Raw genomic sequence first — 14,326 nt, 5'->3', positions numbered from 1 at the left:
TTTTGTATAGGATAAGAAGAAATATTTTAAACTTTCTCAGTCTGCCCTAGTGATTCATGGTACTTGCTTTTCTTCAGGTTAGAGAAGTCAGTTCCCAAAGTAGTCTGACGTTTTTTGTTATGCTGACTTGGGCTGAAGGCAAATCTCAGTTTGTCTTCTTGATTCATACATAAACTTTATGTTAAACCAGTTTATCTTAGTATGCCATTTTATTTGTTTCAATTTTATAGTTATCTGAGGGAAACCAAAAGTATGCACACCTACAGAAAAGCATCCAGAAAGCTAAAATCGGCAGACATGAAACAGTAAGTTTGTATCCGTACATGCTTGAACAATGTCAGCTCTAAGTGTAATGAAAGCAGCCGTGCTTCCTGTGAAGAGGATGCTGTTCGTACTAGAAAAGAAGCAAGTCCCAGCAAAGGCTGTGAACATCTGACCTGGTAGATCCACTGATTGTGAACCTAGGTTTATTCTTATTGTATTGTAATGGCAGTGTGGCAAAGAAACAAACTCTGGAGCCAGACTGCCTGGGCTTTGGCCTCCTAAACGCTCTCTCCTTGGTTTTCTCATTTGTAAGATGGGGAATAATAAAATCTGCTTCATTGCGTTATTGTTTGATTAAGCTAGCTAATATTTGCAAAGCACTTAGAAGAGAGCCTGGCACAAAGTAAGCCCTGTATAAATGTTTATGTAAATTTTTAAGAGTTGGGATTTTTAAAAGTCTTGGCACAGAACCAATTGAAAACTGTCATTATAGGGCCGTTGTGGTCTTATAATATTTTTAAATGATTAAATGAATATTGACCTATTTTATTTTTCAAAAATATGGTGTTCTCTAAAGTATTATATTAGGGATTTTTAAAAATCACTTTTTAGTTTTTTCATTATCTCAGGTTTGAACTGATAACTTGAAAAAATGTTGAAGATCAACATGAACCTCTAAGCATTTCATTGCAGCCTCTGTTGGTACCGCTTGTTGTGAAAGAGACTCAAAAACTTGTCACACTGTAGAAAAGAATACATCACAGATTTACATGGCTTTATGCTTTTCAAAGTTATTTTACATACATTCTTTCTGTGAGTAGTCAGCACAGTCACAGATAGGAACTGGAGAATGGTAATTGCTAAAGAATATTTAAGGGAAGGTGAGTTCTGGGCACAACCTGAATCTTGTATTTCTTCATTTGGCAGCAATTGCCACTTTTTAAAATTTAATCATGATTTTTTTCCTTTGATTTGGCAATAACCTGTAGAAGCACCTTCAACTAATGGTGACATATTCACGCCCCATAATAGTCAGCCTGCTGAAGATTACCCGTTCACTTTAACCTCTGAAACTAGGGGGAAAACCACTAGCAAACCTATTTGGTGCCTACAGCTATCAGAAGATTATAGTAACAAGAGTTCAGAACGAGTCCTGAGAAAGATCAACTCTTATATTCATCCTGAGTTTGCTAGTCAGGAGTTTTCAGAAATAGCTGAAAGCTTTTTCTACCTATTAGCTGTTACTCATGGTGGTGATGATACTGCTGACAGTGACAATGAAGAAGACATAGCTATCATATATATGTTGCTTACTATGAGCCAGGCGGATGCTGTTCCAAACACATTTTCTCTATTGAATTTTGCCAACAGTCCAAGGAGGTGGCCTGTATTACTGTCTTCATTTTTACATTTGAGGAACTGAAACCACAAAAAGGTTAAGTAATGTGGCAAAGGTCTTGTTGCTAATAGCCAGTCTGGGATGGCTCCCAGTTCAGGATGTCTGGAGAGCTGTCCCTGTATTCACAGATACTCAACACTCTGCTTCACCTGGCTTCATTAGCTTTTTCTCCTCTCATGTTTCATTGAGGATTATGTATGATTTGGGTATTGATAGCAAATAATGATCATCTTATCTTGTGGTTATTTTAAATCGCTCCTGAACTGTACTAACATGGCATACATTAATCATATACAGTTGTTTACTTTTGAATTGAAATTAAATACAATTAAATTCAGTTTCTCAGTAACAAGAGTCACATTTCATGTCCTTGGCAGCCCCATGTAGTTAATGTGTCCTGCACTGGAGAACACAGGTCTAGAACATTTCTGTTATTGCAGTTCTGTTGAGCTCTGCTACATCAGGCTCTGTACGTGCATTCTGTTGCATTGATGCTAGCAAAAGGAGCCAAGGAGAGCAACTGAAGGCAAAAGGAGCGAAATGCAAGCTAGCAAGGAACCTGAAAGGAGTCCCAGTAGAGAGCTTGAACTCTGTTCGGTCTTGCCTGAAACTTATCCTATAATTCTATACCATAACCTCTTCCAGTCTTTGATTTTAGTTCGGGCTTATTTTTCACACATATAAACTGAATACCAGCAGCACTGTGACTTATACCTGTTAATGAAAACTATGGCTAGAAATTTCAAATACTGTTTATTGGATCATTTTGTGTTTCAAAGTTTTATTTTGGTTTACCTTTGAAGAAAAGTGATGGGAGGTCACTGTTCTATTGTTTCTGATATCTTTAAATATTTTTAAAGGTCAATCATTCTTGAAGACTAGGAAATTATCTAGAACACTTTTTTTTTTAAGGAAAACTTTATACTGTCTGATGTTGCCATAAAATTTAGTGTGTGTGTGTATACAATCTTGTGAAACTCTCCAAAAAATTACCATTTGTCATGTAATGACAAATGACAACTGTCACGTAATGACAATCATCTTTGAGTTTCCATTTGGTTAACATATATAGAATTGGAGAGTGCAGAGAAAAATGAGAATTGAATTTGTTCTTACACTGTGAATATATGTACGTTGTTGTCAAAAGCCTAATGCATATCAGTTATGAGAAATAAGATTAAAATGTTTATAAAATGTATAATCTTAAAACATGGCATATTGTTTGTCTTATTGGACATAACGTTATTTTGAATGCAGGAAGAGCGAACTATGCTAGCAAAAGAGCTTTCTTCACTTCGAGACCAAAGGGAACAGCTAAAGGCCGAAGTAGAAAAATACAGAGAATGTGACCCACAAGTTGTGGAAGAAATACGTAAGTCTGTGTTACTCCCTAAGAGTTCTTAAATTTGCTAATGAAAGATACTTTATACTTCTAGTTGCTGGTAACCGTTCTCCATGTATATGAGAAAATAAAGCCCTTAATGCTATTAATATTTCCATTAAGGAGTCTTAATGTTAAAGCAGTGAATAGTCAAATCTGAGCATTTCAGGAATCAGGAGAGTTGGTGGGGTAGGATAAAGACATAAAATACAAGCTCAGGAGGCTGAGGAGTCAGAGAAGGAACTAAGTTGGCTTCAAGTACCTTGTATCCAGAAAGAAATGCACCATAACAGGAAAAGAATACCAAAAGATTTTAGTTTACAAGTTACAGAAAATTAGTCTGTGTGTTGACTTGCCATTTGAATATTCCAGTGATGTTTCTCCTTACTTTTAAACCAGAGTCCCAAAAGCTTCATTTTCAATATTTTTTTTTGTACTTTTATGTAAAGATAGAATTTTGAATACTTGAGGAAATGAGAGATATTATACTTAATTGTTTAGAAAAATATGCATAACTTTTTTCATATTTTTCTGTCTTAGCTTGTCTTTTCATTTAGGAAATTATCAAGTGAAAGATTTAGAAAAATGGATATTATAGTATGTGATTGAAGGCTTTGAGAGAAAATTGAAAATATTTAATGTTTTTAAATTAACCTGAGGACAGTTTGATTACAGTTTAGTTTGATGGTGTTATTTATAACTAAAAAAGCATTAAGCAGTTCAGTTAGTGAAATCTAAAGTTAAACTTGATTTTAGAGACAGATTCCACTTTGCACAACTCCAAGAGATGCCATTCAAATAAATGTAGTACATGGCCTAGATAATATATATTAGCCCTGATTCAGCTGATTACCCAGGGTGATTTTCAAAGCAAAGTGGAGACTTTGAAAGAAGAACCGTCTGTGCCAGTTATTTTCTGTGAATTATTTGAGGAGATATGTTGACTCTTTCATGCTGCCCACGGTTTCATTTCATGTATCGTCTTCCTACAGAAGAAACTATTGATACTAACCAAATCTGCTTCAGAATTAGCCACTTTAATCTGTTTTATTAAAGTTTTAACTAATATCAAGTGACCCTCAGTGTACACAGGCACATCAAAGCAGCAGGAGGCAGTTAGGCGTTCACTACTAGGAGGCGAGGCGAGGCGTGAGTCACCTGCAGAAGGAAACACCGACTGCTTGTTACAGAGGACATCGAATATTGTGTCTCCTACCCAGAGCAGTGTCTCCTCAAAGAGCATTTTTAAGAACAGTTTTCTTACCCAGATTTGTAATACTTCGGGTGGCTTATTTTCAGGCTCAGCATGGCTGTTCCCTCTGGCAGTTGATCATGAAAATTCTGTTTCAGGAACCAGATATGATCTTTCGTCTATTACTTTCACTACTAGATCCTATCAGGATCTACCTTCCTGATTTTAGTTTTGTATAATTCTTGGACTTTTTTCTTGAAGTGTCAACTCTTTGCTTACCTGCCTCATTCTCTTCTCTGTCTCGGGACCCACAGCTCATAGCCACACCTAGCCACGGCTTCTGCTTTTCACTTTGTGGTCCCTGTTGTATTGCCACAGCTCTTTCCCTGGGCAGATGACTGTGACTAATATCACCTCCACTTGTAACCTCCCATTTTTACAGACTTCTCCACAGTTAGATTGTATCTGTCCACGCAGGAATGACTAAAAACTCTTATTTAGGCTTTCAAAATTACTCTGACTTTTACTGATGGCGATCCTAAGCCAGTAGATCTTGTAGTGCAGAAGATCAATAAGGATTTTGTGCCAGACTAATTCATGAATTGGGATAACTTATTTCGAGCATGTAACTTCAGATTTGACATTCCTTGTACCTCTGAACCACGGAGGAATTTTGGCAAGTGCATCACTTCTTAGAAAGATAATAAAACTTGAAGGGAGAAGTTTCAGGTATATTAAAGGTGATGAATTTTCTGGAGAGTAGACTAGCATAGTTGAGATAGAAGTTGCAACTGTAACTTGGTACTAGTTGCCTGAATTCTGCTCTCCATCTTAACCTTTAAATTTAACAGTTTGGTAACTTATTTCTCAACCCAAGGAAATATGTCAATGTGAATGAGTTTTAAGCAGGGTAGGAGGGCTAAGTCAGTGAGAAGAAGATTTTTTTGGTTTACAGTAAGTTAATAGATTTTATCTCTCTTCATCAACATCACACCTAGGTTATCTTTTCGTATTTATTTATGCCACCATATAAGGTGAATCTGTGTTTGGGTCCTATAGAATTTATAATCATGGATATGTTACACATATATAAACTTTGGACATTTTCACATTGTACATTTTTTACATTAATAGGAGAATGAGAGGATAAGAGTCTTTCCTGGCTTTGTGGAAAGCCAGAAAAAAGCCCATTTTTTCATCCCATTAAAAAAATCATCTATTTTTATAAAATATATAATTATAGAAAATTGCATTTAAATAGACAGTAGATATCTAGGATAATTACATTATTTCAAAAATATATTTTAGATGTGAAGGCGGAATATTTTTTCCTATGGAAACTACAGAACTACAATCAGAATGAAAAAAAAAAGCTGTCAGAACCTGTATACCTATAGAAAGAATTTTTAGACTAACTTTAGTTCATACTTTTATAGAGAAATGCCTAGTCCTCTGCTTTTAAAATTCAGAACAGCTCACAAAAGTTTATTCAAATGTGGCACTTTGACTTTCAGCCAAGATAAAGTAGTAATGCACTGAACTTACGCACACATAAAAACAAAAAACGCTAAATAATGATTTCCAAGATACTTGAAATTAGATGGCAGAGAAAAGTGATTCCTAGAAAAAGGAAACAGACAAACTAAGCCTTACAATTATCCCAACTTATTTTTTTGAGAGAGTTTCCTGGCTGCAGCACAAGGAAGGAGAACCTCGGAAAGTCAGAATGAAGCTGAGAGTCAGGGAGACCAGCGTGAACAGAGTTCACAGGGCAGCATACTGGAGAGCAGAGAAGGGCCCAGACAGAGAGCCCTCTCCTCTCGGGTATTCTGTGCACGCATATGAGGAGACTCCCCAAAGCTGAGCAGAGAACGACCGCAGAGGGCCAGAACCAGAGGACTGGGGTAGTGTCTGTTCTCACCAGCCGGATTAGACGCACTTATAATTCATGAAGCATTGAGTAAAGTATCCAAGATGGACTGAGCTCTACCCTCAACCCAGCTAACAAACCGTAAGAGCAAGTCTTGAAAGCATCAAATTATTGCAAGATAACTTAGATGCATTCCAGACAAAGCTCAGTAATATACAAATACAAAAGTACCCAGCACCCAGCAGTGTAAAATTCATAATGTCTGGCATATGATGAAAGATTACCAGGCATACAAAGGAGGAGGAAAAATATGTTCGTTAGTGAGAAGAATACTCCTTCAATCAAAACTGACCCAGAATTGACCCAAATAGAATTAGAAGGCCATAAATGTAAAAGTTATGGTGAAAGTGAATGTTGCTCAGTCGTATCTCTTTGCAACCTCATAGACTATACAGCCCATGGAATTCTCTAGGCCAGAATACTGAAGTGGGTAGCCTTTCTCTTCTCCAGGGGATCTTCCCAACCCAGGGACTGAACCCAAGTCTCCTGCATTGCAGGTGGATTCTAAATGTATTCTATACATTCAAAAAGTAAGTAGAAACATTGAAGACATAAAAAAGATCCAAGTCAAACTTCTGGAGATGAACACTACAGTGTCTGAAAAGAAAAATGCACTGGATTGGATTAATAGCAGACTAAACTTGCAGCAGAAGAAAGGATTAGTGTATTTAAAGACTATGGCAATAAATATGATCCAAAATGAAACTCAGAGGAAAAGAAAAATTTTTTAATGAAAATAGCATCTGTGAAATATAAGACAACTTCAATGACCCTAATATATGCGTGATTGGAGTCCCAGAAGGAGTGTGTATTGGGGGTGGGGGCACAGTAGGGGCGTTTCAGGTTAGAAAAATATCTGAGGAAATAAAGGCTAAGTTTTTTTTCAAATTTGATTAAAACTGTAAACCCACAGATTCAAGAAATTTAAATATGTAGGTAGTAAATGGCAGTGATTTTCTTATCACTAGATCTAAAGAACTTTTTTAGGCTTTAACTTAACTGACCCGAAATCCTCTTTCCTCAATGAGATTATTGTTTTGAAAATGTGCTTGCTTTTTGATAATGAGGGACTTCCAGGATTTGGCTATCATATTATTGCAGAACAGATTAAAGGATTATGAGTTTCACGAATTGATTTTAATAGGATTTTGTTCTTAATAGCATGGCTATAGCACCCAAATTATAACAATCAGGCTTGTCCCTAAGTTTATAATGGCTTATTTAGAAACAGTTTTTCTGTGGGTAATAGCTATAACCCATATGTCCATGTAGATACAGCTCTGTATTATCTTTTATTTCTCAATCCCTGCAGGAAATACTCATATTTCATCATGCTAATTGAATTAAAGTGAGAACAGATAAATTGTAGTAAAAATGAATTCTCACAGCAAAAGGTTTGGAAAGTAAATCTTAGAAGTACTTAAGAGATTTTTCTTAGAAGTAAATGCCCAGATGACAATGAAAATGGTGGAGTAAGGACCTTTGAAAATGTACCCTTCCATGAAAACTGGAAAAAATTATTACAGCTTTTCCAGAATTCTAGAAACTAACCAAAGACTTACCTAGTCAAGAAAAATGGCCAAATTTCTGTAAGAAGAGCAGACTTTGTGGTGTTCAACTTGCCGTACTCCCATCTTCTGCTCTCCAGCTCAAGAGTAGCCTTGAGAAAAAACAGCCCTGCGTTCTTAGTATCAGAGGGAGTAGAATGGACCTGGAGCTCTGTAAGACTGTCATGCCAAAGAATTGTTGTCATTATTTGGCAACCTTGATGCTCCCCTAAAAGCTACCAATAGATGATATTGCCTTTTTTGACCTGACTTGGAATATGCCCATCACTAACAGGGGCATCCCTGGGGAGTGTTTGTCTGAAACTGTTACAGGCAAGAATTTTAACTTCACAGCTCTCTTGGGTGATGAATAAGTTAAAAACAGTGGACTAACCAAAAAATTTTAAAGGAGAAGCCAAAAGAGATGTTCATAGATACCTTGAAATCAACATATTCCTAGAAATCTAAGTGCCCATACACACATTGGGCTATACACACATTGCTCATTCTCATAGAAGACCTGAAGTGGTGCTAACCTCCCACTGCCTGCTGACCTTGACGCTCTGTATAGAGGTGGAGGCCACAGCAGAGTTGTAGATCACTTAACGATATTGTTGGAACATGCTCAAGCACACACATACAGTCTCTCAGCAGAGATGTGAAGATTCAGTCCAGGTGTAAAGGAAGTCTCCATGCAGTCACTGGCTGACCAGTAAGCACACTGACTGGAGACTGCAGTAGCCATACATAACAAAAATACAGACTTCACAGAATTCTTTCAGAGAAATCTCTAGCTAAACAGTAACTGCGAGTGGACGCAACAGCAACCCTGGGAAGGTGGGGAGAATCAGATTTCCAAAATTGAAATATCATATTATTGTAAATATCCAATTTCCAGTGAAAAATTGCAAGACATGCAAAGAAATAAGAAAATGTAGCTCATGTATGATTTTGAACTTTGAATCAACTATTTAAATATGTTAAAAGAACTTAAGAAAAACATGTTGGACTTCCCTGGTGATACAGTAGTTACAAATCCACCTGCCAGTACAGGGGATATGGGTTCAATCCCCGGTCCAGGAAGATTCCACATGCTGTGGAGCAACTAAGCATGCAAGCCACAACTACTGCAAGCCCACGAGGCACTGCTGAAGCCCATGTGCCTGGAACCTGTGCTCTGCAATGAGAGAAACCACCACAGTGAAGTGCGCTTTGAAGTGCACCACCGGTGCAACAAAGAGGAGCCCCATTACACTGCAACTAGAGAGAGCCCTCACACAGAGATGAAGACCCAGTGCAACCAAAAGTAAATACACTATTTAAAGAGAAAAAAAGATATGTCTAAAGCAGAGTACATCATGCGAAATGCCAGGCTGGATGAAGCACAAGCTGGAATCAAGATTGCTGGGAGAAATATCAATAACCTCAGCTATGCAGATGACACCACCCTTTTGGCAGAAAGTGAAGAAGAACCAAAGAGCCTCTGATGAAAGTGAAAGAGGAGAGTGAAAAAGTTGACTTAAAGCTCAACATTCAGAAAACTAAGATCATGGCATCTGGTCCCATCACTTCATAGCAGACAGATGGGGAAATAATGGAAACAGTGACAGATTTTATTTTGGGGGGCTCCAATATCACTGCAGGTGGTGACTGCAGTCATGAAATTAAAAGATGCTTGCTCCTTGGAAGGAAAGTTTGACCAACCTAGACAGCATATTAAAAAGCAGAGACAATACTTTGCCAACAAAGGCCTGTCTAGTCAAAGCTATGGTTTTTCCAGTAGTCATGTATGGATGTGAGAGTTGGACTATAAAGAAAGCTGAACGCCAAAGAATTGATGCTTTTGAACTGTGGTGTTGGAGAAGACTCTTGAGAGTCCTTTGGACTGCAAGGAGATGCAACCAGTCCATCCTAAAGGAGATCAGTCCTGAAGATTCATTGGAAGGACTGATGCTGAAACTGAAACTCCATTGGCTACCTGATGTGAAGAACTGACTCATTGGGAAAGATCGAAGATGGGAGAAGGGGACAACAGCAGATGAAATGATTGGATGGCATCACCGACTCAATGGACACGAGTTTGAGCAAGCTCTGGGAGTTGATGATGGACAGGGAGGCCTGATCGTGCTGCATTCCATGGGGTCACAGAGTCAGACATGACTGAGCAACTGAACTGAACTAAAGGAACTAAAGGAAAATCTGTGAATGATACATCAAATACAGTAATCCCCTACATACAAATGAGTTCCATTCCAAGAGTGCATTCGTAAGTAGAGCGGTTAGTCTAGATACCAAGCAACACAATCGACTGTATAGTACTATACTATATACTGTAATAGGTTATAATACTTTTCACACAAATAATACATTTTTTTTTTTTTCATTTATTTTTATTAGTTGGAGGCTAATTACTTTACAGTATTGTAGTGGTTTTTGTCATACATTGACATGAATTAGCCATGGATTTACATGTATTCCCCATCCCGATCCCCCCTCCCACCTCCCTCTCCACCCGCTCCCTCTGGGTCTTCCCAGTGCACCAGGCCCGAGCACTTGTCTCATGCATCCAACCTGGCGAATAATACATTTAAAAAAACAAAAAATAAAACATTTTTAATCTTACTGTACAGTACCTTGAAAAGTACAATAGTATAGTACAACAGCTGACATTAAGAACTGGCATCCAGTGAACAGGCAAGATGAGTTACCGACTGGAGAGGAGGTGGGAGATGGTAGAGTTGAAGTATTGTCAGCAGTAGGAGACGGAGGGCAAGCTGCAGTTTCACTCATGCCTGATGATGGCACAGGTTCTGGTTCCTTGCTAGATTCCGTTCTATCTACCCTCTTGGAACAAAGATCCAGTGATGTCTGGGAAGCAGCTCTTGCTGTCCCATCACAGAGAATGACATGGTAGCATTGGATTGCATCTGGACAGCTGCTGCAACCTTTGTGTGCCCTTCTACCTTACCATTTCCCGCACTGAGAATTTTTCAGCTGTTCCTTCTTGTCTGTCGCTGCTCTTTCTCTGGACCTCCTGTTCCATTTTTTGCCTCCCTCCACTCTTAATTATTTTCACTTTTGTGTTCATCATTGTCACTTGGCACTTCTCAGCACCAGATACATTACCACTGCTTTTGTACTTGCTCCTGGACATCCTGGACTTGAAATGAAGACACTGTGCTGCTGTCCTCCATACACTGCTGTACAGTAAAGTCCACAGAAGCACACCCCCCTGTAGAGGATGCATGCATGTGACAGTGTGTGCTGGACACGCGAACTCACTTACCTGACTGGACATGCAGACACACGTCTGCATGTTTGAAGGTTCATGTGAAAGGTGTTTAGAGAATATAAGTAAAGAGGAAAGATAAAGAAGGAGCCAAGTAGAAATTCCGGCACTGACAACTATAGTAACTAACTGAAACATTCACCGGAAGGGTTAACAGCAGGTTTGAGCAGGCAAAAGAAAGTTATCTCCAGTAACTTGAAGATAGTTCTATTGAGATAATCCAATCTGAGAAACAGATTAGAAAGAATGAAAAAGCATTAACAGAGTCTCACAAACCTATGGTATGGTATCAGGAATGCCAACATTCTCATAATGGCTGTCCCAGAAGGAAATGAGAGAGAAAGCTGCCAAAGGAATAAAAGCTGAAAATGTCTCAAATCTGATGAAAAACATTAATTTACACATCGAAAAAGCTTAACAAACTCCAGTTAGGACAGCCTCAAAGAGATCCATACATAAACTCATAATAGTCAAACTGTCAATTGAAGGCAATAAAAAAAGAAGTAATTCATCATATATAATGTATCTTCAATCAGATTCTTAGAAGCCATAGTTGCCAGAGATATTAAAATGACATATTCAAAATGATGAAAGGAAAAGCTGTCAACCAAGAATTCTATATCTGGAAATATTTTTCTTCAAAAATGAAAAACAAACTAAGATATTCTCAGGTAAATAATTGAAAGAGTTTGTTATGAAAAAAAATATAGAATTCCTTCTGGTTGGAGTGAAAGAATAGTAAATAGTAACTTGATCAACATGAAGAAATAAAGTAGATTTATATGAGTAAATATAAAGGATAGTATTGTGTATTTTTGTTCGTATCTCTTACATTCTCCTATCCAATTTAAATTATAGCTGCATAAAGCAATGATAAACATGTTTTAGGGCATGCAATGTATAAAATACATTTTGTGACAGTAACCGCATAAAAGTGGGGAGGAAATGGAGCTATATAGGAGCAAAACTTTCCTAAGTTAGTAGTAATTCTAATTAAAATGTTAATAGTCATCCCTAGGGCAATCACTAAGAAAATAACCCAAAAGTATTTGGTAAAAGAAATAAAGGAATTAAAATGATATGCTAAAAATTGCCATTTAGCATAAAATGAAGCAATTGTGGAGGAACTGAGGAAGAAAAATTATATGACTTATAGAAAATAAATAGCAATTGGCAGATGAAAATCCTACTTTATCAGTAATTACATTAAGTGTAAATAGATTAAAATCTAATTCAAAGGCAGGGATCAGCATGATAGATTGAAAACACATAAACTACTGTCTACAAAAGACTCACATTTGACTCAAAGACACAAATATGGTAAAAGTAAAAGCTGGAAAAAGATATTACATGAAAACAGTAACCAAAAGCAAGCTAGAGTGGCTAAACCAATACCAGATAAAATTGACTTTAAGACAAAAATTGTTGCTGGAGACAATGAAGTACAGTTTATAATTATAATGATAAAGGGGTCAGTTCTTCAAGATGATATGACAATTATAAACACATATACAGCAAACGGTAGAGAATTGAAACACATAAAACAAAACCCAAAATTATTTGAGGGGATAGACAATTTAACAATAATAATTAAAAATTTCAGTTCTCCATTTTGAGTAAAGAATGGAACAGAAGGATGGAACTTAAGCTAGAAATTAGAAGACCAAAGCTGCAGACCGACTGAATCTCTCTGGGACACTCCGCAACACCAGAAGACTTACCCTTCTCATGTGCTCAGTCACTCGGCTGCCTCTCACTCTCTGCGACCCAATGGGCTATATGGACCCCATGGACTGTAGCCCACCAGGCTCCTCTGTCCATGAGATTCCCCAAGCAAGAATACGGGAGTGGCTGCCATTTCCTTCTCCAGGGGATCTTCCCAGGGAAGACCCAGGGATTGAACCTGGGTCTCTTGCATCTCCTGCATTGGCAGGTGGATTCTTTACCAGTTGAGCCAACAGGGAAGCTTTATTCTTAAGTACACATGAAATATTCTTAAAGATAGAGCAAATGTTAAGCTTACATCTCAATAAATTTAAATAGGTTGATAATACAAAGTATGCTTTCTGATAATAGTGAAATGTAAAAGATAAATAACAGAAGGAAATTTGAGAAATTTACATATATGTTGAAATGAATCAACTTGTAAGAGGGATGGCTCAAACAAAGTCACAAGGGAAATTGGGAAATACTGTGAGATAGTGAAAATGAAAACATAAAGAAAACTTACTGGATGCAATGAAGACATTGTTCAGTGGAAAACTTATATTAATATATGTTTATGATTATTATAGTATTAATTATATGAATATATTTTAATATATTAATAATATTATTATAATGACTGTGTTAAAAATTGGGACAGCTCTCAAAAGCCTAGCCTTCTATCTTATTCTAGAAAAAGAAGAGCAAATTAAACCCAAAGCAAATATAAGGAAGAAAGTAAAATGACTAGAACAGAAATAAGAGAAATGGGGAATCAAAAAAACAAGAGAAAGTCAGTGAGGTCAAAAGTTGGCCCTTTTAGCAGATCAACAAACTTGACAAACCTTTGGCTAGACGTCAAGAAAGAAGGAAGATTTAAATTACTAAAATCGGGAATGAAAGAGAAAGATCATTATTGACCTTATGAAAAGGATTAGAAAGGAATACTATGAGCAGTGGTATGTCAATAAATTGGACAAGGTGTAAGAAGTGAACAAGTTTCTAAAAGGATACAAAGTACCAAAACCAACTCAAGTAGAAATGAACTCTGCAAATAGTTGTATGGGCTTCCTTGGTGACTCAGTGATGAAGAAGCTGCCTGCCAGTGCAAGAGGAGCGAGTTCAATCCGGGTCAGGAAGATCCCTTGGAAAAGGAGATGGTAACCCACTCCAGTATTCTTGCCTGAGAAACCCCATGGACAGAGGAGCCTGGTGGGCTACAGTCCATGGGGCCACAAAGAGTCAGATCCGACTGAGCAACTGAACAACAAATAGATGTGTGACATGTTAAGAGATTGATTTGGGAATCGAAAGCTTCTACAATGAAAAACTAAGTCTATACTGGTGAGTTCTATCAGTTTAAAGAAGTAACTCTTCAATGAAAACAAAAAAGCTTAGAAAAGAGAAATCACTTCCTAACTTATTCTTTGGATCTTACTCTCTAGTCAAGGTTGTATCAATGTTACTCTGATACAAGTAACCAAAACCAAAGACATCATCAGGAAGAAAAACTGTAGTCAAGTATTGTTTACAAATGTAAAAATTCTTGACAAAGTACTAGTAAATCAAATCCAACTGTACGTAAAAAAGATTACACATCCTGATTAAGTGACATTTATC

The 14,326-nt window shown here is 37.3% G+C and overlaps 1 protein-coding gene across 1 annotated transcript in view; it reads left to right on the top strand.

Moving 5' to 3' along the window:
• Positions 1-14,326, top strand: part of MND1 (meiotic nuclear divisions 1) — an 85,462-nt gene that overhangs the window by 52,459 nt on the left and 18,677 nt on the right. Inside the window, exons 6-7 of the mRNA XM_070474736.1 lie at positions 231-305; positions 2,921-3,035. Coding sequence (XP_070330837.1) covers positions 231-305; positions 2,921-3,035 — 190 coding nt within the window. The remainder of the gene's footprint in view (positions 1-230; positions 306-2,920; positions 3,036-14,326) is intronic.

The sequence above is a fragment of the Odocoileus virginianus genome, chromosome 12 (genome assembly GCF_023699985.2).
Source record: "Odocoileus virginianus isolate 20LAN1187 ecotype Illinois chromosome 12, Ovbor_1.2, whole genome shotgun sequence".
In the NCBI taxonomy this organism is placed as follows: Eukaryota; Metazoa; Chordata; class Mammalia; order Artiodactyla; family Cervidae; genus Odocoileus; species Odocoileus virginianus.
The sequence above is the reverse complement of the archived record's forward strand: the minus strand, read 5'-3'. Positions and strand labels throughout refer to the sequence as shown.